The following is a 26326-nucleotide window of genomic DNA, read 5'->3' as shown; positions in this document are numbered from 1 at the left end:
TGGAGAAGGACACACCACAATAGCATCAAAAACCAATTTCTGTGTTTCTAGCAATCCACTGGGTTCATATATTTGATAAAAATATCTCTTTTAAAATAAACTTATTTTAGAATAGTTTTAGACTTACAGAAAAGTTATACAGATAGTTCCTGTTTTCCCTCACCTAGTTTTCCCTGTTAAGATCTGACATCACCCTGGTACATTTGTCACAATTAAGAGTCAACACCAGTATATTACTATGGACTAAACTCCATCCTGTTTTCGGATTTCACTAGTTTTTCCCTAATGCCCTTTTTTGTCCCAGGATCCCATCCCGGATACTACATTACATTTCATTGTCTTGTCTTCTTAGGTGTCTCTGATCTCTGAGAGTTTTTGTGATTTACTTTTTGATGATCTTGACAGTTTTGATAGTATCGGTCATTGATTCGGAAGAAAGGTTTTGGGAGGGAGATCACAATGGTAAAGTAACACTTTTATTACGTCATACACAGGGACTCACTAGCAACATGACATCACTGTTGAGGGTAGTTTTGATCTCCTGGCTGAGGTAGTGTCAGATTTCTCCACTGAAAAACAAAGACACTTTGCTGTTGTCGTTTTAAATTTAAAACTCTTTCCTCTTATTTTACAGAGCTAGAGAAACTTGTCAGCTTTCCCTTCAGAAGAGAACAGCTTTTAGGAGCCAGAAAGACTTGGGTATATGAGCAGTCTGCCACTTACTACCTGTGTGATCTTGCACACGTTACTTCCTAAGCTTCGCTATTAGAATTTGTAAAATGGGCATAATGACAGCACTTTCCTCACTTGCTGGGTGATGGTGAGGGCCAAATGACACGATGCAATAAAGTCACTCACTGAAGACCTGGCGCACAAACATGCAACTCACTCTGAAACTCAAGTCCTCGCCGTGATTACTGATGTTAACATGATAGCAGCGATCATATTAACATTATGTATTTTTTTAAAGTCACTGTGGAGTTTGTTTTTCATTGTCAGTAGCAGCAATTTCTCAGCATGCAATGCTTTGCATTAGCAATGCCGGCCTGGACTTGGGGCCTTTGGTCACATAGGCTTGCTCTGTGGGAACAGCGTCCCCTGGTGGTGAGCCGCGTGGTACTCCTCCTTTGGGCCTTTCCCTGTGGTGACGCCCTTACAGACCAGTCGCGAGCTGACTGTTCCCTGAGCGCTCCCTGGACCCTGAGGATACATTACTCAGCCAACAACAGATACAGAGTGGCTGTGGCCTTGCTAGTCAGGTGAAGATTGTTCTGATACAGAGAAAGAGGAGATGCAGGCAGGGTTAGACCATACTGGGCCCTGCGGGTAAAGTATGTGGATAGCCTTGATTACTCCTCCCCTCTGCAAGTCACGTAGTCTCAAGTGATAAAACATTTTCTGGATGAAATTCAGTCTCCTCCAAATCCATCATCCTAAGATCAAAGCAGCCCAAGTGAGTAATGATTTCACCTGTCCTCCTCTTCCCACTTTATTTTTGGAGGCTCTGCTGTTGGGCCCTGAAACAACTAGGATGGTGGTTTTCAAACTTTAGGGCCCATTAGAATCACCCAGAGGGCCCTTTACACACACATTTGGTATGCTTTTCCTGATACTTCCTATCCTGTCAATCTTTCTGAGTCTGACTTTGGACTCTGCCTCACCGTGGCTTGAGTCCTCATGGGTTTTGAGATTTTTGATTATGAGTTCATATTCCTTTGGAACTTGGTTTGTAAGGATTTATTTGCAGCCTGGGTTTAAGAGTATTCCTCCAGGGAGGATATGAGTTTGATTCTACCAAACATTTAGGGCAACTATCAGTCTGGGCCCAATTTATTTTATTTTAATTTTATTTTCATTATTATTTTAAAATTGAAGTATAGTTGATTTACAATATTGTGTTAGTTTCAGGTGTACACATAGTGATTCCGTATTTTTGCAGATTATATTCCACTATGGGTTATTACAAGATAATGCGTATAATTCCCTGTGCTATACAATACACCCTTGTTGCTTATCTATTTTACATATAGTAGTTTGTATCTAGTATCTATTTTATGTATAACAGTTTATAGTAGTAGTTTGCTTGTTAATCCCATACTCCTAATTTGTCCCTCCTTGCCTTCCCTCCTTGCTTTGGTAACCAAGAGTTTGTTTTCTACATTTGTGAGTCTGTTTTTGTTTGGTATATACATTTATTTATATATATATCCAGAAAAAATGAAAACACTAATTTGAAAAGATCCATGTATTGCAATGTTCATAGCAGCACTATTTACAATAGCCAAGACATGGAAACAACCCAAGTGTCTATCAATAGATAAATGGATAAAGAAAATGTGAGATAGATATATATATATATATATATATATACACACACACACACACACACACACACACAATGGAATATTACTCAGCCATAAAAAAGAATGAAATATTGCCATTTGCAGCAATGTGGACAGACCTAGAGAATATTATGCTGAGTGAAAGAAGTCAGACAGAAGACAAATATCACTTATATTTGTAATCTAAAAAATAATATAAATGAATTATATACAAAACAGAAACAGTCTGGGCCCACTGTTAATCTGTGCCTTAGGTATTCAGATCACACGGGTGGCTGGATTCTGGTCCAGAGTGCATGAGAAGGGCTGTCCGTGGTTAGGGCATCTGGGATGAGAAGTGGGGTGGGGGGAAGGGTACTTTAGCGTTTCCCTCTTTATCTAGAACCAAGGCCACCACTGATAAACATCTGTCCCTACTCCTTCCAGCAGACATGTGTTTTCTAGTTTATCTACTGAGGTTTTCCTAGTTTATTCGCAACTGTGGGTGCTGCTTTGGGGCTAGGGTCTCTGATTCTGACCCTGGACTTTGTCCCTGTCCCCTGCAGAAGCACAAACCCTTCCTGTGGCCTAATTTTGTGTAGCCCTTGAGCTAAGGACAGTTTTTACATTTTCAAAGCGTTGTTAAAAACAATGACAACAATGAAAGAAAGTGACAGAAATCATATATGGCTCACAAAGTGTAAAATATTAACCTGGCCCTTTACAGAAAAAATTTGTGGATCCCTAGACCTTCAGCGATCGGCGTATACACCCAGGGGAAACTCCACGAATGGTGTTCATTTTCCCCTCTGGATAGGTAGTACTTTCTTATTGCTTCTGGCTTCCAAGAAATTTTCTTACTTTCCCACCAATTTAGCTACTCATCTTAAAGAAGATTTTAAAATATTTTGTCCAATGTTTTTAAATGTTCTACAGTTTGGGGGTTTTCTCTGGACATCTGGTTCCCCATAATATATGAAAAAGAATTCCACCCCTATACCTTGCGTCAAGTAAGTCTCAGTGTCATAGCAGGCGCTAGAAGAAGGGCAGGCTGTTGACAGTGAGCCAGCTTTGGAAAGCACAACATCATAACTAATTTTATTTTGAAGGAGTGAGCACAGAGACGAATAACTCACATTGGGATCTTAAGGCAAGGAGCTTTCTCGCACGGCCAAAATTAGACAGTGTGCACTGGGACCCACCTTGTGGATGGTGTGTATGTGTTCACGCGTGTCCCTGCTTGGAGACCGTGGTCGCATCCATCCTATTTCTGTTTCCAGATTAGAATTGTTCCTGTTCAGGGAGTGTTTCCTGACTATACAACAATCTTCCTATCAATCTAATAAAATACAGCTTTCAGCTTTTCTAGCTTTCCGTTCCGGAGAGTTTTGAGCTGTCTGGAGATGGTTCCGTTTATGGAGGCAGTGCAGTGCAGCCCCAGGATCTCTGGCAAGGGGGTCGGGAAACCCAAGTTCCAGCCCTAACTCTGGCCCTGAATAATGTCCTCCCTTTTCTCCTCCTCCTCGTTTCAAATACAGAGAATAAAAGAGAGAGGAAAAAGAAAGTGATACGAGGCAAATGGACCACTTCTAACTTTATCTTTTGGGAGGCACTGTGTGTTATTAGATGGACAGGGGTTTTGCTGGTTCAACATCAGGTCTGGACCCAATCTTATTCCCAGGTCTAACTCTACTGCATTCTTACATTCTGTAATGAACTTCCCTGCACTCATATTTATTTATAGATATTGAAGTTATTCCAAAGCTCTGAATTATTATTATTTTTCTTCGAGATTTGAGACCCTTGGCTCCCATTAGCTCTACAATACCAACGACAGCTGTGTTGTGTATACAGGTCTCATAGCAACCAAGGACTATGCCCGCCAATGAAAACTGGCTCTGGTTTCTCCCCTGACTATTTAGTAAATGATCCTTAAGAACAAAGGAGGCAGGAACTTTAGAAGGAGGCACAGAGAGGGAGCCTAGCTCTGGGGGAGACGCGTCATGACTATGATCAGACCTCTGGATGGTCCCATGGGGACAGGGCAGGAGAGTCTTCCACAACAGAAAGGTCTGAGGGCTTTGGAGAGTTTGATTGTTACCTTCTAGGGTGCCAGCACATACAGGTTCCCCCCAGTTGGAGACTTTGGTGGCATCCTACCTGTGCCGTGCCTCGATGAAGGGAGAGCTAAGCACGGGAAGCAGAGGGCTCCCTTGGTCTTAGATGGAGCGGCCAAAAGCTCACTGTCCCTTGTTCTTACAGCCAAGAACAGAGTCACCGTGAGATCTGAGGGAGACCCTACCAATGAGTGGGATGAAATAACGTGCGAACTAATTTCTGTTGTTGGATCACAGAGGATGATGGAGTCATTGTTCTAAAACATCTCAGAAATAATGAAACCTCTCTCAGTCACTGAATTTCTCATCAGTTGGTACCCTCACTCTTCTGTGTATAATAATTATCACAGAGCAGGAATAACCCACCTCCTCCCCCATCAGCCCCTTTTCCCCAATCTGGTACAATGTATCATTCAACCAAGGCAAGGAGATGAGTGGGGTACTGACATTGGTTTAGAAGGGATTGTGAGATTTACAAAAGAACATTTTTGTTCTCTTTGAATAGTGGTTTAGCTCCTATGACCCCAAACAAGCTGGCCCAGCTGTCTTATTACATACAAAGTGCTGGGCAGTTTTACATTTTCCATTCTCAAAAGGACGGGTATGCTGCATGGCTTCTCAAAAGCCCAGGAAGTGGAGTGTCTAGGAGGGCAGGGCCTCCACTCCTGAATGAATGGTAAAGAAGCAATGCGGTCCGCCTGTTCCCTGCTGCACATGTGACTCTGAGGGCCCCTGGTGACCTGTCTCCTGGGCCATCTCTGCTCCAGGGGAAGCAGGCACCAGGCTGGCGGTGTAGGGTGTGCACGCAGACTTTTTCCTGTAAAAGTTGGAGCAGGGACAATGGTCTGAAGTGGGAAACAAGGTCCAGCAGCTTTATTCTAGCTTGAAAACTTCCATGTTCCATGCAAGCGGTCTCGTCCAGTGTAGTGTTGAAAAATATGAAAGAGGGAGGATTCTGTCGTCACTCAGCTTCAGGAAAAGTGGTGACTTAGTGGACCTGCTTGGAAGTTTCTTAATAGCTGGTATGTATTGTACAAAGCCTTAGTCTAGCTGAGTTGACCTTGGGACTCTGCAGCTGAAGCTTCTAACATATCCTGGAATGTGTCCCACTGAACACATTTCCCAGTTTGGGAGTCCCTGGTCTGGAGGAAGGAGTCAAGAGGGATGGTTTCTAGATCCTGGTAATAGCTTCCTACCCCAGATGGCAGCATCACTGGTGACAACAGTTGTCTGGGCAGATAAAAGTTGAGACCATGGAAGCATAAACAAAATTTAAAGGCCTCGTAATGTGGCACAATCATTATCGTTAGCAATGATCCCCTTAGAATATCTCCTGACCTAGGAATTAAGCATGGACTGGCCTGGGGGCCAAGCCCATGTGACGCTTTGCAGCCATCCACATTCCTCACCTGGGCAGGAAGAAGCTCTGGGAGGCCAGGGCACTCAACATGGCTTGGCTTTTGCCAGCACATAGTGTGCCATCCACAGCCCCTGGAGGTGTGCCCGACCAGGGGGAAGGCTTCATTCATAGGCCAAAGTGCACTTGGCATGCCCCATCCTGCCTGCTCCTCCAGGGGATGTGCTAGCACCATGGATGGGCGAGACCCAGAGGCCAGTTTGAAGTGGGTAATAATAATGAATAGGGGCACCTCTCCTCTTTTTCATCTTCCTTTCCTACCTTCCCAGGTTGGCATTTCCCATCTTTTTAATTTTTGTACATTTTCTTGCTAATGTGAAGGAATTGCTATTTAAAATCCTTCAGAGGTGGACATGTAAATATAAAGAAGGACCTGGCTGCCCCAGCCCATCTGGTGGGCTCCACGGTGTAACCCTCCTTAGGGTGACCTGCCCACGATGGCTCAGATCAAGGGCTCAGTTCCTACCCAAGAGCACTTCAAGTGAATTCAGCAGCCATTCTTCTGCTGAGTTGCTCAAAATCTTTTAATTACTTCACTTAGGGGGACAGACCTAAGCAGAGGTCTTGGTACCTGTTATTTGATTTCCTCAGAGAAATAAAGAAGTTATTAAAAATCTCTTGCTCTTTTAACATAATCATGATTTGACGATAAATACCGATTTTTTTTTTTTTTTGGCTGTACCATGCAGCATGCAGGATCTTAGTTCCCTGGCCAGGGATCGAACCTGTGCCCCCTGCAGTGGAAGCGCAGAGTCTTAACCCCTGGACCACCAGGTAAGTCCCTAAATATAAATGTTTTATAATCCACAGTGCCATCTCTAGAACTCCAGATGAGGCAACACAGTTAGGAAATATGGATGACACAAACACATACATCTGGTTCCAATTTATTAAAAAACAAAACCAAACGAAATTCTGCAATGAAATTTCCTGGAATTCACAATCCTTTTCAAATCTTCATAGTTGCATTTTTTTTTGAACCAGTACATGAGAACACGATTGCACTTATTTACACGATAGTCTTCTATATAACAAAAATAGCCATGTTGTATGATTGAATGTTTCCAATTATTATCCTTAATATTTCATCACTAGCCCACATGAGACAAACAGCTTATGCTTTCCAAGCACAAAGAGAATACAATAAAGCAAGATAAAAGTCATGTCTCCTAATAGAAGACAAATCCCTTTAAAGACAGTTTTTTAAAACTTCCGTGTATTTCAAGAGATATATAAAGTGCTTTAGAAGGAGTAAGGTAGGTGCCTGAGGTGGGGAAGAGGGAAAGAGAAAGAGATTTATACAGAAAACAAAACAAAAACTAATAACTACACTGCCTTAACTAATCATTTAAATACGCCTGTGACTTTGTATAGAAGATGATGTTTGGGTAAAACAGCTACATAATTCACTACTAAATTTTTTTAGCAATTAAGAGCTAACCAAAGTCCAAATAAAAAGTTACTCATGCAAATGCCATGAGGAATAACTTTGGTGATTTTGAGTCATGTGGCAAAAAAATCAAGGAAGCTCAGTCTCATCTGAATGTGGAGAGGATGGGTCAGGGATCATTATGTGTGGGAGTTGCAGACTGGCCAGAAAGACCTCGAGGGGATGCTAAGTAAAATTCTACCGGTGACATCATTCGTTTTACAACGAAAGCACATAATTTGTGTTCAGGAGTGGAAAAAGAAATCCACTGGATTTTTTTTTGTTGCTAGTAGGGAGGGACTAGAGATTGATTGATGATGCCATGTCTGGACTATTTCTGAATGGAAGATTCATTCTTTGTAGGAGACATTTCCCCCCCCCCCCAGTGGAAATAATAATATGCTCTATACAAAGAGGTTTAAATAAGTTGTTTTTTTTGTTTTTTTTTTTTCACATTAGTGAGCTGGCTATTGCTGGTCATGATCTGCAGTCCACAAAGTCAGTGTCACATATATACTGCTTGGGAGGCTCCCCTGGGAACTAGAATAATCCTACTCCCAGCTCATGAACATTTGAAAGAACAACACCCATTAGTTTTTCAGGAAATGAATGGAATGTAACTTTTCACAAGTACAAAATTACTTCATTTTCTAAATATAAGGGACATCCCACTATAAAAATAACAACCCTCCCTTCCCTCCCCCAACCCTACATCTCTTTCTAATTATAAAATGGTACAACCATTTCAGATTACTAATGTGAAAGCAGGAAGTAAATATATTATTATGTACATGTACAAAACACGTGAGTATTTCACACCATTTACATTCATATGAAAGAAGTCTGTTTATTGATCTTCCTTTGCAATCTGACAAGAAAAAAGTTGAGATAATGTTACAAAACAGTTAGGCCCTTGCCTTATAACTCTGCACAAACATTCCAGCCAGAGGCATCTTCTTTGCAAACAGAGCAAACAATACTCTTTCAACATTCTGCAGAAGGAAGGGGCTGCTGACAGATTTTCCATGGGATCCTCCTCCAACTTTTCAGAGTTTGTGACATTCCTTCCTCTTTTGACAAATGTGGACCAAATTCTCAACTACTGAGGAAACTGTACGATGAAAGGCAAATCACTACTAGTTGTTGAGGAAATGGTGACCCTAGTCAAATTAGCTGGCTGAAAGAATAATGGCGAGAATTCCAGCAGAGGGCACCCTGCCCCTTTGCAATAACATCCCACTTAACACTAAGTACCATAGACGCCAACACAAACACAGGCTGAAAAGTCCTTTTGTTAAGTCCTTCTTCCATTGCTCCACTATCTATTACTACAGGCAACAGTTTGGTATTTTCTTCAAAAGAGCAGGATATGCTGTAATTAATGAGCTCTTATATATGAAAATTCTTTGGCTATTTAAAATCTTCACATTCTCAAAGAGAACAATATTCTGAGTTCAATAAAGCGCTCGACTTGTCTGAAACTTTTGAGGGAAAAGGGGACTAAGCATTAGACTTGCAAGATGGTGCGGTACTAAGGCCATGATACATTTTTTTATATTTCTGGATTTAGTAAGGTCAATCACAAGCCCGCAAGAGAAAACCCCGTCTCACAGTTTCATTCGACCAAGCAAACCACCTTCACTTTTATTTATGAGCACATTGTGAGAAAATTAAACTCGTCACTGGAAGAAACATGTGTCCATTTGGATGGTGACTGGTCTTTGGTTTATAGAGTACACATGGTCCCCACGTTTTTCCTGCTTCTCCAAGCCCTTCACTTCAGTAAGGATGACAAGACCACAGACATTCTGTCAAGCAATGACTTTAGGTAACTCAGGTTGAGCTACCTTCCCCACAGATTTTTCTCCCTCACTCTGTTCAGACCGGCAGAACCTCTGAAGAGATGTATATTCCTGCCTTATCATTATCCTTAACAAATATTTATCAGGTGGCCAGAGAGAGAATAGCTCGGTAGTAAGTACAAATGTTAGCAGTAGCACAAGGATGAGGAGGTCTTTGATCATGGAGGTTCCTGAAGAAGCCACTTGATCATGAAGCATGCAAGGCAGGCAACATTCAGAGTATGTAAAGAGAGATGTAAATGACCTCAGCAGCTTCTCTGTAGAATGAGCAGGTTTTGCAATTACAGGGCTTGATAATTAAGGGTCTACGTCCAGGATCTGGAATCACTGCTTGAGTTTTGGGATGGTTAATTTAGTGCCATTGAAAGGCTCAAAGGGGAGAGCACGGCTACTGATCTATTGACCTATGGGTCTTTATAAATTATCATTCCTATTACAAAGGTCCTGGAGTTGTGAGATGGGGAGGGGATCAGGGAAAGGGAAGAGGTAAGTGATGAGAAACTCACACCTGCTTCTCAGAATTAATTTATTTTTCAGGTAATCCCAACCTTGTTTGCAATCAGGAGAGCGTTAAACTCCTTAAGATGTACACATTCCCCCAAACAGGTCATCTCTAAAGCTAGGGGATGCTCGTGGATTCGGGAAGAGCATCCACGTTCATACCCTTCCATCCTCTTTTCTGACTACCTGCGGGTAAGTATTCCCACCACCTTTTAATTGCCATCATCAAATGTACTTTTCAGTCCCGGCCATGCAAATAGCACAGAGGAGGGACTTCTGTGACTGCGGGGCACTCACTGCACAAGAATCTGTGTGTCTGTCACTTTAGGGGAATGGGTTTTTTTTTTTTTTTTTTTTGGCCTCTTTTTCAGTCTTAAGGAAGAAGTGGCCTCTCAGATCACTTACAAAGAGCAAACTCTCGTGCCAAGACGCTAAGAAGCAGGAGTGGACATCGGATACGGTACAGCCCACATGTTTTTCCAAGAAATCCTAACCCTGTGGTGGGAGGGCCTGTGGTGAACTCAGAAGGTCACAAATGCTAGAGGTGGAAGATAAGAGATTAGACAGCATTCTGGAATTGTTACCTTGCCATTATTTACCTCAGAGACTTTTCTGGCAAGGAACCCTTTAAAAAAAAAAAAAGGCAATAGCTAGATTTGTGATAAAATTAGTGATATGAGAAGTGAAAATGAGGCAGACCCCATTACAGAGGAAGTTAATTTGCCTTTGTAGTCAACTGGTTTTCCTCATCAGAAGTGAAAAGATAGATACTGCCACACATTAAAAATCGCCAACAGGAACAATGATAATCAAAATAGTGACAACCCTATAGATCCAGAGCTGCTAAGGTGGTTTTTTTTGTCCTGAAAGATGGGAAGAAAAGGATGTGTGTGTGGGTGTGTGCACAAAGAAAGAGACAGGCAGAGAGATCCAGAGATAGAGAGAGACACACCCAGACAAAAAAGGGCAAGAAATCTAAGTGGGAGTCTATTAAAAAAACGCTACCAGAAGTGGACTCAGGGGCTCTATCTAGTATCAGGGGGTGGGTGCTGGGTCCTCCCCCCCTCAGAGGCTGTGACTCTATCTCAGGTTTTCTGAAAGGGTTTTGATTTAATGAGGTTTCTTTGTTTTTGGTCAAGGTGATGCATTCAGTGGACAATTAAATGCCATTTATTTTTTATGCTCTGCAAGAATTTTCATCTAAACGTGATGAACATGATGCGAATAAAAGAGTCCCAAGATAGGCTATCTGTCATCATTTTTGGTTCTGAAAGGATGGCAGCTTCAGGGATGTCAGCGCACTAACTCTACTAGCCACTGGGTACCATGGTTTGATATGACCAAATCCAGACCCAGGAACATCCAGGATGTTTCCATCGGAATGAGGAAAACGCTCGAAACAAAACAAAACAAACAAAAACCTCTTTGGATGAAGGTTTGACACCATGGTCGTGATCATTACTAAGTGATGTCAGAAAAGGTAGGTGCCTTTGCTACTTCTAACTTTCTACCTTCTCCAAACTCTCCACCACTCCCTGCCTAGATGATGGAGTTGACATTTTAGTAGTGACCAAACCCTAGAGATGAAATCAATATTCCTATGCTCTATTCGTGATCAGGGCTCAGTTCTTCCCAAAGGGACTGGCCACATAGGACGTAGCAATTCCTAGGGGGGACTCTCAGTTATTCTGAGGGAATGGAGATGCTCCTTTTCTTGCCCACAGCCTTGGGGTCTAAGGGGAATGCTTACTTCCAAGTTGAGACATGGCTTCTGAGTTGCAGGTGGTCATAATTCACCAACTTGGCACCAGACGGTCACAAGCCCCAAAGACTTCTTCTCTATTGAGAAGGCTACACACAAAGTCTTGTATTTGGAGTCAGTATGTACCTTCCCATTTTTTCCTCCCAAATCCAGGCATTTTAGCTATAGTGGTGGGACTATGGGGTCCTGGGACCAGGAAAAGACCTTCTGCCAATCAGGAAGAAGGCGGACCAGGGGTTGAGGTAAAGTTAGATGACTAGAGTCTGGATTTCTCTTTGGATCCTGACTGCCACACATCAGTCCAAGGGCGGAAGTGAAGGATAAAATTTTGTCTCAGCACCAAATCAACATGCTTTGTGTGACTTTTTAAAAAACAACTGGTCAAGGAAGCAACAGAAAACGGTCATGGACATCAGTGGTGTGGTTAGAAAGATGCAGCAAAAATTTCAAAAAGGATGGTCCGCATATTTACTCATTAGAAAACAAATGGATCTCTGGGCCTCTCAGTAGGTGGCCTGGGTGGAGGAGTCCAGTTCTTTCTGGAGGTAATTAGGTTTTAACCTTTTTACTCTGTGAGGGTCAGGGAATCTTGTGAGAATGTTGGAGAAGCTCTAGCCCTGCGCTGTCCAAGGTGGCCACGAGCCATGTGATGCGGCTGACAGCTGGAGAAATGGCCAGTCCGAACGGAGAGGTGTGTGAGTGTAAAGCATACACTGCCCTTAGAAGATTTAGTACGGAAAAAGAACGTCAGGTATTTCGTGAATACTTTTTACACTAATTACGTGTCAAAACAATAATATTGGCTTAAAGAAGGATATTATTAAAATTACTTTTACCTGTTTCCTTTTGCTTTTTAAAAATGTGGCCAGTAGAAAATTACATGTGGGACGTGTACTATATTTCTGTTGAACAGTGCTGGTCTAGACACTAAAGAAAAATACACATCGAGTCTTCATACACCTCTAGAAGGTTCCCACACCCTTTGATACTCTTTGAGCTACCGGGGGCCCCAGGTCAGAGTTTCTTCTTCGTTGGGGAGGAGGTGAAGCAGGCTGTGGAGGAAGGATTGTTTCCATTTTTTTTTTTTTTTTTGAACACGTCCCATGCCAGTTAACCTTTTTTTTTGTTGTTTGTTTAAAACTACCAAAGCCATAAGAAAATTCTTCAGAAACAAACCTTCGGTAAAGGAGAAACTTCTAGGCTCAGCGAGTTTGCAGCAGAACCTCCTTGGGGTCAGGTCCACAGGCCTCAGATTGGCCGGCTGGGCCCCTCATCCCCTATGCAGCATCTTATAGGGGCTGCTGGGCCACAGCGCACATAAGCACCCAATTCCTGATCTACCTGGTCGCTGGCAGGAAGAGAGAACACCCATCAATCCAAAAGGCAGCTTCTCTCTGGGCATGGAATACAATTTATATTTCCTTTGCTGTTGAATTGTCCTTCTAATTCCCCTTGACTTAATACCAAAATTTGTTTTGGGCAAAGCTGACTGAAGGAGAGGTCGGCGGTGCAGGCCGCTGACCAGGAAAAAGAAATACCTGGAGACGAAGAATTCCACACTGAGAACGAGGATTTGAAAGTATCCAGAGACTGCAAACTCTGTGACTAAGTGTGGTTTTTGTTTTTATTTTGTTTGGCTGCGTTGGGTCATCGTTGCTGCGCGCGGGCTTTTCTCTAGTTGCGGCGAGCAGGGGCTACTCTTCGTTGTGGTGCACGGGCTTCTCACTGCAGTGGCTTCTCTTGTTGCGGAGCATGGGCTCTAGGTGCACAGGCTTCAGTAGTTGTGGCACACGGGCTTCGGTAGTTGTGGCTCGCAGGCTCTAGCGCACAGGCTCAGTAGTTGTGGTGCACGGGCTTAGTTGCTCTGCGGCACGTGGGATCTTCTTGGACCAGGGCTCAAACCCGTGTCCCCTGCATTGGCAGGCGGATTCTTAACCACTGAGCCACCAGGGAAGCCCTAAGTGTGGTTTTTAAAACAAGGCAAAACAAAGCAACTCCTACTTGCACTTAAAATTCAGTCATTTAGATAGCCTCGGCCACGCCAGAGTGCCAAATCCCAGAAGCTGTTATATGTTACACGTCAAGTAACTGTGCCTCCCCAAGGTAGAAAGTCTGCTATATGTCATAGCTCTCTGTCAAAAATGGATCCCCCGGGGCTTCCCTGGTGACGCAGTGGCTGAGAGTCCGCCTGCTGATGCAGGGGACGCGGGTTTGTGCCCCGGTCCGGGAAGATCCCACATGCCACGGAGCGGCTGGGCCCGTGAGCCATGGCCGCTGAGCCTGCGCGTCCCGAGCCTGTGCTCTGCAACGGGAGAGGCCACAACAGTGAGAGGCCTGCAAAACAAACAAACAAAAAGCATCCCCCGGCAAAATGCTCATTAGTGGTCCTAAGACCAGAAAGAGGCTTGGGCATCATCTTGTTAATCTCATTCACTTACAGATGGAGAAGCCGAGGCCCAGCACGCACGCTGCTCGTCTATGCCTCCTGACTCCTGATTTGGCACTGCCTTCGTGTCTCCCTGCCTGGAGACCCTGGATTTCATCACTGCAAGTGTTGGACTCCTAGAGAGAGGTGACATTTGTGAAGGTGGTGATCCTTTTCCTTGCTTTGCTGCCTACTTAGAAAGCGTCAAATAGGAAATTGTTCAAGGTGGTGAAAAAAGAGCAGCCAGGGGTCTCCCTTGACACATACACCGTGTTCCAGCAGGCAGCAAGCTCTTACAGCAGAACGAAACTCTGTTTTTGCATGAGTATGCATGTAGCGAGAAGAAGGGCCTCATCACATACATAAATAACTCAGTGAGAGAAGCTTTCTCTCCCAGGTAACCCACGCAGCAGCATGGCCTTTCGCGGATATCGAGGTGGTCCAGAGAAGCTATTCACGCTGCCTTAGTCATCCCTGCACCTGGAGAGTCTCAATGTATTACAAAACTGCCCAGTGAAAAAAATAGCACACCTCTGTCAAAAAAAGAATGAAAACAAACAGTTTAAAAACACCGGTGGGGGGGCTTCCCTGGTGGCGCAGTGGTTGAGAGTCCACCTGCCGATGCAGGGGACGTGGGTTCGTGCCCCGGTCCGGGAGGATCCCACATGCCGCGGAGCAGCTAGGCTTGTGAGCCATGGCCGCTGAGCCTGAGCGTCCGGAGCCTGTGCTCCGCAGCGGGAGAGGCCACAACAGTGAGAGGCTGGCGTACCGCAAACAAACAAACAAACAAAAACACCGGTGGATTTTTAGAATTCACTTTGATACCTCGTTTCCTTTCCCTTTTTGTCTCTCTCAGTCAGGAGAAACTTGACATCAACAATTCCCATGCTGTACTTTTTAGATCAAATGGTTTATCAAATCACACCTCCCTCCTCACTTGGTATCTAGACGCAGTCAGGGGAGCCCTGGGAAGCAATTTCTTAAGGATTTACCTAAATCCTCCCTCGAGGTCTGACAAGGTTGAACAGAAGCATATTGGAATTAAGGTAAGACGTAGATGCTACTGCAGCCCTCACTGTGTTGGATCCAAAGATGACTGGATCTTTTCTAAAGCTTCCATCTCCTGCAGAACGCATTTGTGGAGGTAACAAAAGACTGCTGTAGCCTTGGGGAAACAGACATTTTGCTTTCGGGAAGAGTATATGGTATCTGGTTTGAAAACTAGGCTTGCAGTCCCAGTGACGGACAAGCCCTACAGCCACAGAGAATGGCGCTAATGCCCTAGTGGGAACTTGTGAGTTCAGAATTTCAGCCAGACTGTTAAGAATCAGATGGATTGAAATGCCTCCCTAGAGCTTCCTTCTCAAGTCACGTGGGTCCTCAACAGAGCCTGGCAAGTGGAAGCCAGCGTGTGGAGCTAAAAAAAATGAGCAGTGGCCTCAGCAGATTCAGAGCTTGGTGTTGGGGTCTCTGGCAGCTGGCATTTCCAAGATCCACTTAAAAGAATTCAGATTCTAAACGAAAGCTGGCCTTAGACTGTTTCAAGGTGCTGAGGCACTTCCTAAAGCCATGCACACTTCATGCTGAGAGGTCAAGGCCATTAATCTCAGAGATGGAATACAAACTGGTCATAGCAGGAACTGAGGCTTCTGAACAGAACTCTGTACAAAAGCTGGAGTGAATCAAAGGAAAAACAAAAGAGTGAACTTAAACTACACATAGTCCTTAAAAAGAAAGCGTCAAAGAAATCAACAACATTCCCCAAATAGGAAAACAAGAAACTGAAATGAAACTAAGAAGCCCTAAGAGTGTCTTTTCAGTCTGTTTGAGGAACTTCAGAAGTGTGTGCCTACAAGGACATGGGAGAGAAAATCAGCTTTCGACGTCAAAGGTGCCGAGGCCATGAGCTGTTGTAGAGACGGAGAAACTGCATCCTGATGAACGTGACTTTGGGTATTGCTTTTCGGTACCATTCTTGTGTGGAGTGCCCTGGAGTTGCCAAGGTGGTCTGGAGGTGCATGTGCCTGGTCCAGTCTTGGGGCACTCCTCCCTTCCTTCCCCTTGGGTCCTATCATCCCTTTTTCCTATATTCGCCATTTCAAGATTTCACCTCTTCGCAGTCTTGGTCGGTGGAAAGTTCTACATCAGACAGTCCAACCTCCATTGCCATGATCAGCGAGATGTCAGAATCACTGCTTATAGCTGGTTCCTGCTCACCTGGTGGGGGGAAACAGAGTTCACAGTGAACACTGAGCTATGTCTTCAGATGCTGATTATTTCAATACAATTGCCTTTAATAACATTTCATTGAAGCCCAAGAGAAGGTGTTAGGCTACTTCGTAAAAAAAAGAAAAAAAGTCTAGTTAGAGACTTTTCTCACACTACATCCCCAAATAAATTCTAAATGGGTCAAGAAGTTAAATGTAAACAAAAGAAACTAATGAAGCCAGAGGAAAATATATCTTATAAGTATATATCTAAGTAGGAAGAAAATGTATCTAACATCTCTAAGTAAGGCAAGAAGTGCTACATGGAAAAGCAATTGAGCAATTCACAGATGAAAAGATTGATAAATGTATATAAAATGCTAAAAATATTTAAAACATGAAACATAAGATCAAAGGTATATGTCACACTGGGAATATCTGCAAAAATTTCACAGAGGATTGTATTCATTTTTTTGTTTTTTTGAACTTTATTATTTTTTTTATACAGCAGGTTCTTATTAGTTATCCATTTTATACATATTAGTGTATATATGTCAATCCCAATCTCCCAATTCATCACACCACCATTCCCCCCGCCCCCCGCGCCACTTTCCCCCCTTGGTGTCCGTACGTTTGTTCTCTACATCTGTGTCTCAGTTTCTGCCCTGCAAACCAGTTCATCTGTACCATTTTTCTAGCTCCACATATATGCGTTAATATACGATATTTGTTTCTCTCTTTGTGACTTACTTCACTCTGCATGGTAGTCTCTAGATCCGTCCATGTCTCTACAAATGACCCAATTTCGTTCCTTTTTACGGCTGAGTAATATTACACTGTATATACGTACCACATCTTCTTTATCCATTCGTCTGTCGATGGGAATTTAGGTTGCTTCCATGACCTGGCTATTGTAAATAGTGCTGCAAGGAACACTGGGGTGCATATGTCTTTTTGAATTATGGTTTTCTCTGGGTATATGACCAGTAGTGGGATTGCTGGGTCATATGATAATTCTATTTTTAGTTTTTTAAGGAACCTCCATACTGTTCTACATAGTGGCTGTATCAATTTACATTCCCACCAACAGTGCAAGAGGTTCCCTTTTCTCCACGCCCTCTCCAGCATTTGTTGTTTGTAGATTTTCAGATGATGCCCATTCTAACTGGTATGAAGTGATACCTCACTGTAGTTTTGATTTGCATTTCTCTAATAATTAGTGATGTTGAGCAGCTTTTCCTGTGCTTCTTGGCCATCTGTATGTCTTCTTTGCAGAAATGTCTGTTTAGGTCTTCTGCCCATTCTTGGATTGGGTTGTTTGTTTTTTTAATATTGAGCTGCATGAGCTGTTTATATATTTTGGAGGTTAATCCTTTGTCCGATGATTCATTTGCAAATATTTTCTCCCATTTTGAGGGTTGTCTTTTTGTCTTGTTTATGGTTTCCTTGCTGTGCAAAAGCTTTTAAGTTTCATTAGGTCCCATTTGTTTATTTTTATTTCCATTACTCCAGGAGGTGGATGAAAAAAGATCTTGCTGTGATTTATGTCAAAGAGTGTTCTTCCTAAGTTTTCCTCTAAGAGTTTTATAGTGTCCGGTCTTACATTTAGGTCTCTAATCTATTTTGAGTTTATTTTTGTGTATGGTGTTAGGGAGTGTTCTAGTTTCATTCTTTTACACGTAGCTGTCCAGTTTCCCCAGTACCACTTATTGAAGAGACTGTCTTTTTTCCATTGTATATCCTTGCCTCCTTTGTCATAGATGAGTTGACCATAGGTGTGTGGGTTTACCTCTGGGTTTTCTATCTTGTTCCATTGATCTATATTTTTCTGTTTTTGTGCCAGTACCATATTGTCTTGATTACTGTAGCTTTGTAATATAGTCCGAAGTCAGGGAGTCTGATTCCTCCAGCTCCGTTTTCTTCCCTCAGGACTGCTTTGGCTATTCGGGGTCTTTTGTGTCACCATACAAACTTTAAGATTTTTTGTTCTAGTTCCGTAAAAAATGCCATTGGTAATTTGATAGGGATTGCATTGAATCTGTAGATTGATTTGGGTAGTGTAGTCATTTTCACAATATTGATTCTTCCAATCCAAGAACATGGTATATCTCTCCATATGTTGACATCATCTTTAATTTCTTTCATCAGTGTCTTATAGTTTTCTGCATACAGGTCTTTTGTCTCCCTCAGTAGGTTTATTCCTAGGTATTTTATTCTTTTTGTTGCAGTGGTAAATGGGAGTGTCTCCTTAATTTCTCTTTCAGATTTTTCATCATTAGTGTATAGGAATGCAAGAGATTTCTGTGCATTAATTTTGTATCCTGCAACTTTACCAAATTCATTGATTAGCTCTAGTAGTTTTCTGGTGGCATCTTTATGATTCTTTATGTATAGTATCATGTCATCTGCAAACAGTGACAGCTTTACTTCTTCTTTTCCAATTTGTATTCCTTTTATTTCTTTTTCTTCTCTGATTGCCCTGGCTAGGACTTCCAAAACTATGTTGAATAATAGTGGTGAGAGTGGACATCTTTGTCTTGTTCCTGATCTTAGAGGAAATGCTTTCAGTTTTTCACCATTGAGGATGATGTTGGCTGTGGGTTTGTCATATATGGCCATTATTATGCTGAGGTAGGCTCCCTCTGTGCCCACTTTCTGGAGAGGTTTTATCATAAATGGGTGTTGAATTTTGTCAAAAGCTTTTTCTGCATCTATTGAGATGATCATATGGTTTTTCTTCTTCAATTTGTTAATATGGTGTATCACATTGACTGATTTGCATATATTGAAGAATCCTTGCATCGCTGGGATAAATCCCACTTGATCATGGTGTATGATCGTTTTAATGTGTTGCTGGATTCTGTTTGCTACTATTTTGTTGAGGATTTTTGCATCTATATTCATCAGTGATATTGGTCTGTAATTTTCTTTTTTTGTAGTATCTTTGTCTGGTTTTGGTATCAGGGTGACGGTAGCCTCATAGAATGAGTTTGGAGTGTTCCTTCCTCTGCAGTTTTTTGGAAGAGTTTGAGAAAGATGGGAGTTAGCTCTTCTCTAAATGTTTGATAGAATTCACCTGTGAAGCCATCTGGTCCTGGACTTTTGTTTGCTGGAAGATTTTTAATCACAGTTTCAATTTCATCACTTGTGACTGGTCTGTTCCTATTTTCTGTTTCTTCCTGGTTCAGTCTTGGAAGGTTATACCTTTCAAAAAGTTTGTCCATTTCTTCCAGGTTGTCCATTTTATTGGCATAGAGTTGCTTGTAGTAGTCTCTTAGGATGCTTTGTATTTCTGCGGAGTCTGTTGTAACTTCTCCTTTTTCATTTCTAATTTTAATGATTTGAATCCTCTCCCTCTTTTTCTTGATGAGTCTGGCTAATGGTTTATCAATTTTGTTTATCTTCTCAAAGAACCAGCTTTTATTTTTATTGATCTTTCCTATTGTTTTCTTTTTTTCTATTTCATTTATTTCTGCTCTGATCTTTATGATTTCTTTCCTTCTACTAACTTTGGGTTTTGTTTTTGCTCTTCTTTCTCTAGTTCTTTTAGGTGTAAGGTTAGATTGTTTATTTGAGATGTTTGTTGTTTCTTGAGGTAGGACTGTATTGCTATAAACTTCCCTCTTAGAACTGCTCTTGCTGCATCCCATAGGTTTTGGATTGTCATGTTTTCATTGTCATTTGTCTCTAGGTATTTTTTAATTTCCTCTTTGATTTCTTCAGTGATCTCTTGGTTATTTAGTAATGTGTTGCTTAGCCTCCATGTGTTTGTGTTTTTTATGTTTTTTACCCTGTAATTGATTTCTAATCTCATAGCACTGTGGTCAGAAAAGATGCTTGATATGATTTCAATTTTTTAAGATTTACTGAGGCTTGATTTGTGACCCAAGATGTGATCTATCCTGGAGAATGTTCCATGAGAACTTGAGAAGAAAGTGTAATCTGCTGTTTTTGGATGGAATGTCCTATAAATATCAATTAAATGTCTCTGCTCTATTGTGTCATTTAAAGCTTGTGTTTCCTTCTTAATTTTCTGTTTGGATGATCTGTTCATTGGTGTAAGTGAGGTGTTAAAGTCCCCCACTATTATTGTGTTACTGTCGATTTCCTATTTTATACCTGTTAGCAGTTGACTTATGTATTGAGGTGCTCCTATGTTGGGTGCATATATATTTATAATCATTATATCTTCTTCTTGGATTGATCCCTTGATCATATGTAGTGTCCTTCCTTGTCTCTTGTAACATTCTTTATTTTAAAGTCCATTTTATCTGAAATGAGTATTGCTACTTCAGTTTTCTTTTGATTTCCATTTGCATGGAATATCTTTTTCCATCCCCTCACTTTCAGTCTGTATGTGTCCCTAGGTCTGAAGTGGGTCTCTTGTAGACAGCATATATATGGGTCTTGTTTTTGTATCCATTCAGCAAGCATGTGTCTTTTGGTTGGAGCATTTAATCCATTCACGTTTAAGGTAATTATTGATATGTATGTTCCTATGACCATTTTCTTAACTGTTTTGGGTTTGTAGGTCTTTTCTTCTCTTGTGTTTCCCACTTAGAGAAGTTCCTTTAGCATTTGTTGTAGAGCTGGTTTGGTGGTGCTTAGTTCTCTTAGCTTTTGCTTGTCTGTAAAGCTTTTGATTTCTCCATCAAATCTGAATGAGATCCTTGCTGGGTAGAGTAATCTTGGTTGTAGGTTCTTCCCTTTCATCACTTTAAATATATCGTGCCACTCCCTTCTGGCTTGTAGAGTTTCTGTTGAGAAATCAGCTGTTAACCTTATGGGAGTTCCCTTGTATGTTATTTTTCATTTTTCCCTTGCTGCTTTCAATAATTTTTCTTTGTCTTTAATTTTTGCCAATTTGATTACTATGTGTCTCGGCGTGTTTCTCCTTGGGTTTATCCTGTATGGGACTCTCTGCGCTTCCTGGACTTGGGTGGCTATTTCCTTTCCCATGTTAGGTAAGCTTTTTACTATAATCTCTTCAAATATTTTCTTGGGTCCTTTCTCTCTCTCTTCTCCTTCTGGGACCCCTGTAATGCAAATGTTGTTGCGTTTAATGTTGTCCCAGACGTCTCTTAGGCTGTCTTCATTTCTTTTCATTCTTTTTTCTTTATTCTGTTCTGCAGCAGTGAATTCCACCATTCTGTCTTCCAGGTCACTTATCCATCCTTCTGCCTCAGTTATTCTGCTACTGATTCCTTCTAGTATATTTTTCATTTCAGTTATTCTATTGCTCATCTGTTTGTTTGTTCTTTAATTCTTCTAGGTCTTCGTTAAAACATTTCTTGCATCTTCTCGATCTTTGCCTCCATTCTTTTTCTGAGGTCCTGGATCATCTTCACTATCATTATTCTGAATTCTTTTTCTGGAAGGTTGCCTATCTCCACTTCATTTAGTTGTTTTTCTGGGGTTTTATCTTGTTCCTTCATCTGGTACATATACATAGCCCTCTGCCTTTTCATCTTGTCTGTCTTTCTGTGAATGTGGTTTTTGTTCCACAGGCTGCAGGATTGTAGTTCTTGTTGCTTCTGCTGTCTGCCCTCTGGTGGATGAGGCTATCTAAGAGGCTTGTGCAAGTTTCTTGATGGGAGGGACTGGTGGTGGGTAAAGCTGACTGTTGCTCTGGTAGGCAGAGCTCAGTAAAACTTTAATCTGCTTGTTTGCTGATGGGTGGGGCTGAGTTCCCTCCTTGTTGGTTGTTTGGCCTGAGGTGACCCCACACTGGAGCCTGCCTGGGCTCTTTGGTGGGGCTAATGGCGGACTCTGGGAGGGCTCATGACAAGGAGTACTTCCCAGAACTTCTGTGGCCAGTGTCCTGTCCTCACGGTGAGACACAGCCACCCCCTGCCTCTGCAGGAGACCCTCTAACACTAGCAGGTAGGTCTGGTTCAGTCTCCTATGGGGTCACTGCTCCTTCCCCTGGGTCCTGATGCGCACACTACTTTGTGTGTGCCCTCCAAGAGTGGAGTCTCTGTTTCTCCAGTCCTGTCAAAGCCCTGTAGTCAAATCCCGCTAACCTTCAAAGTCTGATTCTCTAGGGATTCCTTCTCCCATTGCTGGACTCCCAGGTTGGGAAGCCTGACGTGGGGCTCAGGACCTTCACTCCAGTGGGTGGACTTCTGTGGTATAAGTGTTCTCCAGTTTGTGAGTCACCACCCAGCAGTTATGGGATTTGATTTTATTGTGATTGCACCCCTCCTACCGTCTCATTGTGGCTTCTCTTTTGTCTTTGGATGTGGGGTATCTTTTTTGGTGAGTTCCAGTGTCTTCCTGTCGATGATTGTTCAGTAGTTAGTTGTGATTCCAGTGCTCTTGCAAGAGTGAGTGAGAGCATGTCCTCTTACTCCGCCATCTTGAACCAATCTTTGAGGACTGTATTCTTAACAGAGAGCTTTTAAATAAATAAGAAAAACTAAGATTCCAACAGAAAAATTGGTAAAGGTTACTGTTATACAGTTCACAAAAAATGTAATATAAATGGACAATAAATATCAGGTGAAAAGAAGCTATTCTTATTTTTTATGAAATCTTCACTCTTTAAAAAAGAGTGTATTACAGTTAAGGGTACATTGAGGTAGGTATTTTGATCAACTGCGCTCACAACTGTGAAATTTTCACTCAGTAATTTCATTTCCAGAATGCATTATAGAGAAATTATCAGAGATGCAAAACTATTCATTTAAGCATTATTTATAGCAGCAAAACATTGCAAGAAGCCCAACAATAAATAATATCTCAGTAAACTATATTTCTTCTAAAGGACAATCTTCTGGTTATAATCACTAAAGTGAGGTTTCCAGAGAGTTTGTAGTGCAGTGAAATTGACAGAGAAAGTTAAGTAGAAGAAAACCAAAAATGTTAATAAGAGTTGTCTCAAGTTTTAGTGTTTATAATTATTTTCTTTTCTTTAAAAAAATTTAGTTTTACTCCTAACCATTCTTCAATGAACAGATATCATTCATTCACTCAAGACATAATTATTGAGTCCCTCCTTTGTGCTAAGGCTTATGCTAACTGTGTGGATATAGGTGAGAGCGAGGCAGTTCCAGACCTCAAGGAGCTTACTGTCCAGTAGACAGGCAGACCATTTACTTGTCAATTACCACCCGACAGGACAAGCACTTTGCTGGAAGATGTACCGGTTTTATAGGAGCAGGTAATGGGGCTACAAAACCATTTAGTGAATCAAAGAAGGCTTCCCACAGGCTGCGATATCTAAACTGAGTCCTATAGGATAACTTGTATTTTAGCCAGATGAATGAGAAAGATGAATCTTTTAAGCACTAGCAATGGCATGCACAGATGGCTGTAGGTGATAGGGAGCCTTGTGCAGACGGACATCAGACTGTATATAAATATGACTGGGATGCAGAGGCAAGCTAGGGAGGCTGGGGAGCTCAGCTGCCTGTAAGGCAGCTTTAAAACCAGAAGATCTTGTATGTTCCATTACCCTGCAGAAGAAGTACGCAATTAAAAGACCAACAAAACATTTAAGTGCTAAAGAATGCGGATGGTTATAATACACTTTTGCTCTCATAATCATTGATATAATTTATTTCATGTTGAAGTGCAGTTAAGAAAAATATATGAGTTTCATGATGGGTAGTGAATTCTTCAGATGTTTAAAAGGAGGCAAACAGAGAACTAACAAAGAGTTATGGTCTTAGAATCAGTTTTAGAGAAATGAGGTATTCCACAGGGATATACCTAAAGACTGAGATCTAAAATGTTTCCCAGACCCAAAAGTGCATGAGGTTCGTAGAAGTGTAGACAGATCAATGGGTAGAATAAAACTTTGGAAGCAGATCTTGGAAGATAGAAGTACAGTATTTAGTCTTTGAAAATGGTGACATTCAACAAAAATTCAATAAAACTAGTCATTTAGAAAAAGGTGAAACTGGATTCCTGCCTCATACTGTATACATTCTAGGCTGGCTAAATATCTATATCTCTATCTGTATCCACATCCATATCTCTATCTGTATCTATACCTGTACGTATAGCCCATCTTTATTTTGTGTGTGTGGTACTTCCTTCCCATTTATCCTCCTCTCCAGAGCCATCTGGTACCTTCCATCCCTGACCTTTGGGGAATTCTTTGATGCAGACTAGGATGGCCCTCCCCTTCCTGCTTCGCACTTGTTTTCTCTGCAGGGCTGTGGCTTGCTGTTGTGTAGGCTGCACTCAGCACCACCTGGAGGAAGCTTTCACTCTGGAGGCTGAGTGAGCAGTGGGCACTGAATTTCAGCTGGATACAACCTGCATAGCCAGGGAAATGACCTCGCTCTGATTTTTAGGTCCACTAGGTCAATGACCCCTTATTTTTTTCCCAGTTGCCCAAATTTTGCCTTTGTCTCTTTTTACATTTTCCCTGTCCATGTTGGTCTATGCCTTACAAACATCCCTTTGCTATAGTTTTTGTGGGGTTTTAGGAGTGGCTGGAAGTAATTTCATGTGTTCAATCCACTCTTTTTACTCAGTGCTCTCTGTAAGCATCACTTTTACAATGAGAAAATTATATACTGAAAATTATACTTATGAGATCTGGGATCCTATCTTACTTTAGGAGACGGTATTCTAGTCTCGGCTATAAGTAACTACACATGTTACTTGGTATAAGTCACTTTCTCCTTTAGGACTAGAGTTTAAATGTCTATAAAATGAGAGTTTGTTCTAGATATCTTAGAGTCCTTTCCAGTTGTTACAGTTTATTCATGTATATGCTGATGCCAATCTAGCACAGTTCCTCATACATGGCAGGTGCTCAATAAATAATTATTTAATAGAATTACCGGTGAGAAAGAGTTGTGTTTCTTTTGTCATAACCCTTCAACATGTTGCTTTCTATTAAAATGTTTTTTCCTTAATCAAAAAGAAGGTTTGCTAGTGTATATTTAGTACAAGTATGTACTAAATGGGAGAAATCACTACTTTGAGGTGTAAAGAAACCTGAAATATTCTTATTCCTGGAGATAAAAAATGAGGGCCAAAGATATGGAAGCAACCTAAGTGTCCATCGACAGCTGAATGGATAAAGAAGATGTGATATATATACATATATACATACAATGGAATACTACTCAGCTATAAAAAAGAATGAAATTTTGCCACTTGCAACAACATGGATAGACTGGGAGGGTGTTATGCTAAGTGAAACAAGTCAGACAGAGAAAGACAAATACTGTATGATATCACTTATATGCGGAATCTAAAAAATACAACAAAACTAGTGAATACAACAAAAAAGGAAGCAGACTCACAGATAGAACAAACTAGTGGTTACCAGTGGGGGGAGGGGGAGGGTCATGATGTGGGGGGAGTGGGAGGCACAAACTACTGGGTGTAAGACAGGCTACAAGGATGTATTGTACGACACAAGGGAATATGGCCAATATTTTGTAATACCTGTAAATGGAGTGTAACCTTTAAAAATTATATAAAAAATTTTAAAAATGAGGGCTGTACTGTAGAGATATATTGTCTCCCTTCCCTTCCCCCTTCACCTGCCCCTCTTTCTCCTTCTCCTTCTTCTTGTTCTTTTGGGCAATAGTCCATGAACCAATTTAGTTCACAAGAAGCCAAAAATGACAGCTCACAAGTAAACTATAAGTCAACGGAAGAGCTCACCATGGAGTGATCTTATAGCTTTCATATGGAGCTAGTACAAAAGGAAGCACAGATGAGAGTTGACTTGTGTAGAGATAGCTTACTGTACCTGCAGCTTTTCACCTACACTCCTATCTTCTCAGCCACCAGCCTCAGCAGATTTCAAGGATTCATTCTCAGCGTGGTGTTTTCTAAATTGGAATGTGTGAATTGAAAGAGAAAAGGGCTGTGGGGACTGCTATAACTATGGGCTGTTGAATTCATGGGGCTATTTTGGAAATTGTCCTGCACTGCTCTAGGCAAAGATGAATTCAAACCAATAAAAATAGAGATTTTCCAAAAATGGTGCAATTTTCATGATGTGACATTGCATCAGTCACAATATCTAATCATTTTCCATGCCAAAACTTAAAAAAATGATCTGAAGACATCTGAAATTATTCTTTACTCTGTCCTGTGTTTTTAATTGAACTCGGTTTGCTCCATATATATATATATTTTTAGAAGATGCTGGGCGTAGGAGTTTATTAATTATTTTTGCTGTGTTGCGTCTTTCATTTCTGTGAGAGGGCTTTCTCTAGTTGTGGCAAGTGGGGGTCATTCTTCATCGCTGTGCACAGGCCTCTCACTATCATGGCCTCTCCTGTTGCGGAGCACAGGCTCCAGATGTGCA

At 41.6% G+C, this 26326-nt stretch overlaps 1 protein-coding gene across 3 annotated transcripts in view; it reads right to left on the bottom strand.

Annotated features, from left to right (window-relative positions):
• Window positions 1-26326, bottom strand: part of RNF150 (ring finger protein 150) — a 288285-nt gene that overhangs the window by 36976 nt on the left and 224983 nt on the right. Inside the window, exon 7 of one of the 3 annotated variants that reach the window (XM_060299738.2) lies at window positions 6731-16051. The exons of the other annotated variants lie outside the window; for them this stretch is intronic. Within the exon in view, the coding sequence (XP_060155721.1) occupies window positions 15933-16051 (119 nt within the window). The 3' untranslated portion in view covers window positions 6731-15932. Of the gene's footprint in view, window positions 1-6730; window positions 16052-26326 lie in introns of those variants that run through there. 3 annotated transcript variants of the gene reach the window in all.

The sequence above is a fragment of the Globicephala melas genome, chromosome 5, assembly GCF_963455315.2.
Source record: "Globicephala melas chromosome 5, mGloMel1.2, whole genome shotgun sequence".
NCBI classification, from domain to species: domain Eukaryota; kingdom Metazoa; phylum Chordata; class Mammalia; order Artiodactyla; family Delphinidae; genus Globicephala; species Globicephala melas.
Note: the sequence above shows the minus strand (reverse complement) of the source record. Positions and strands in the feature narration are given on the sequence as shown.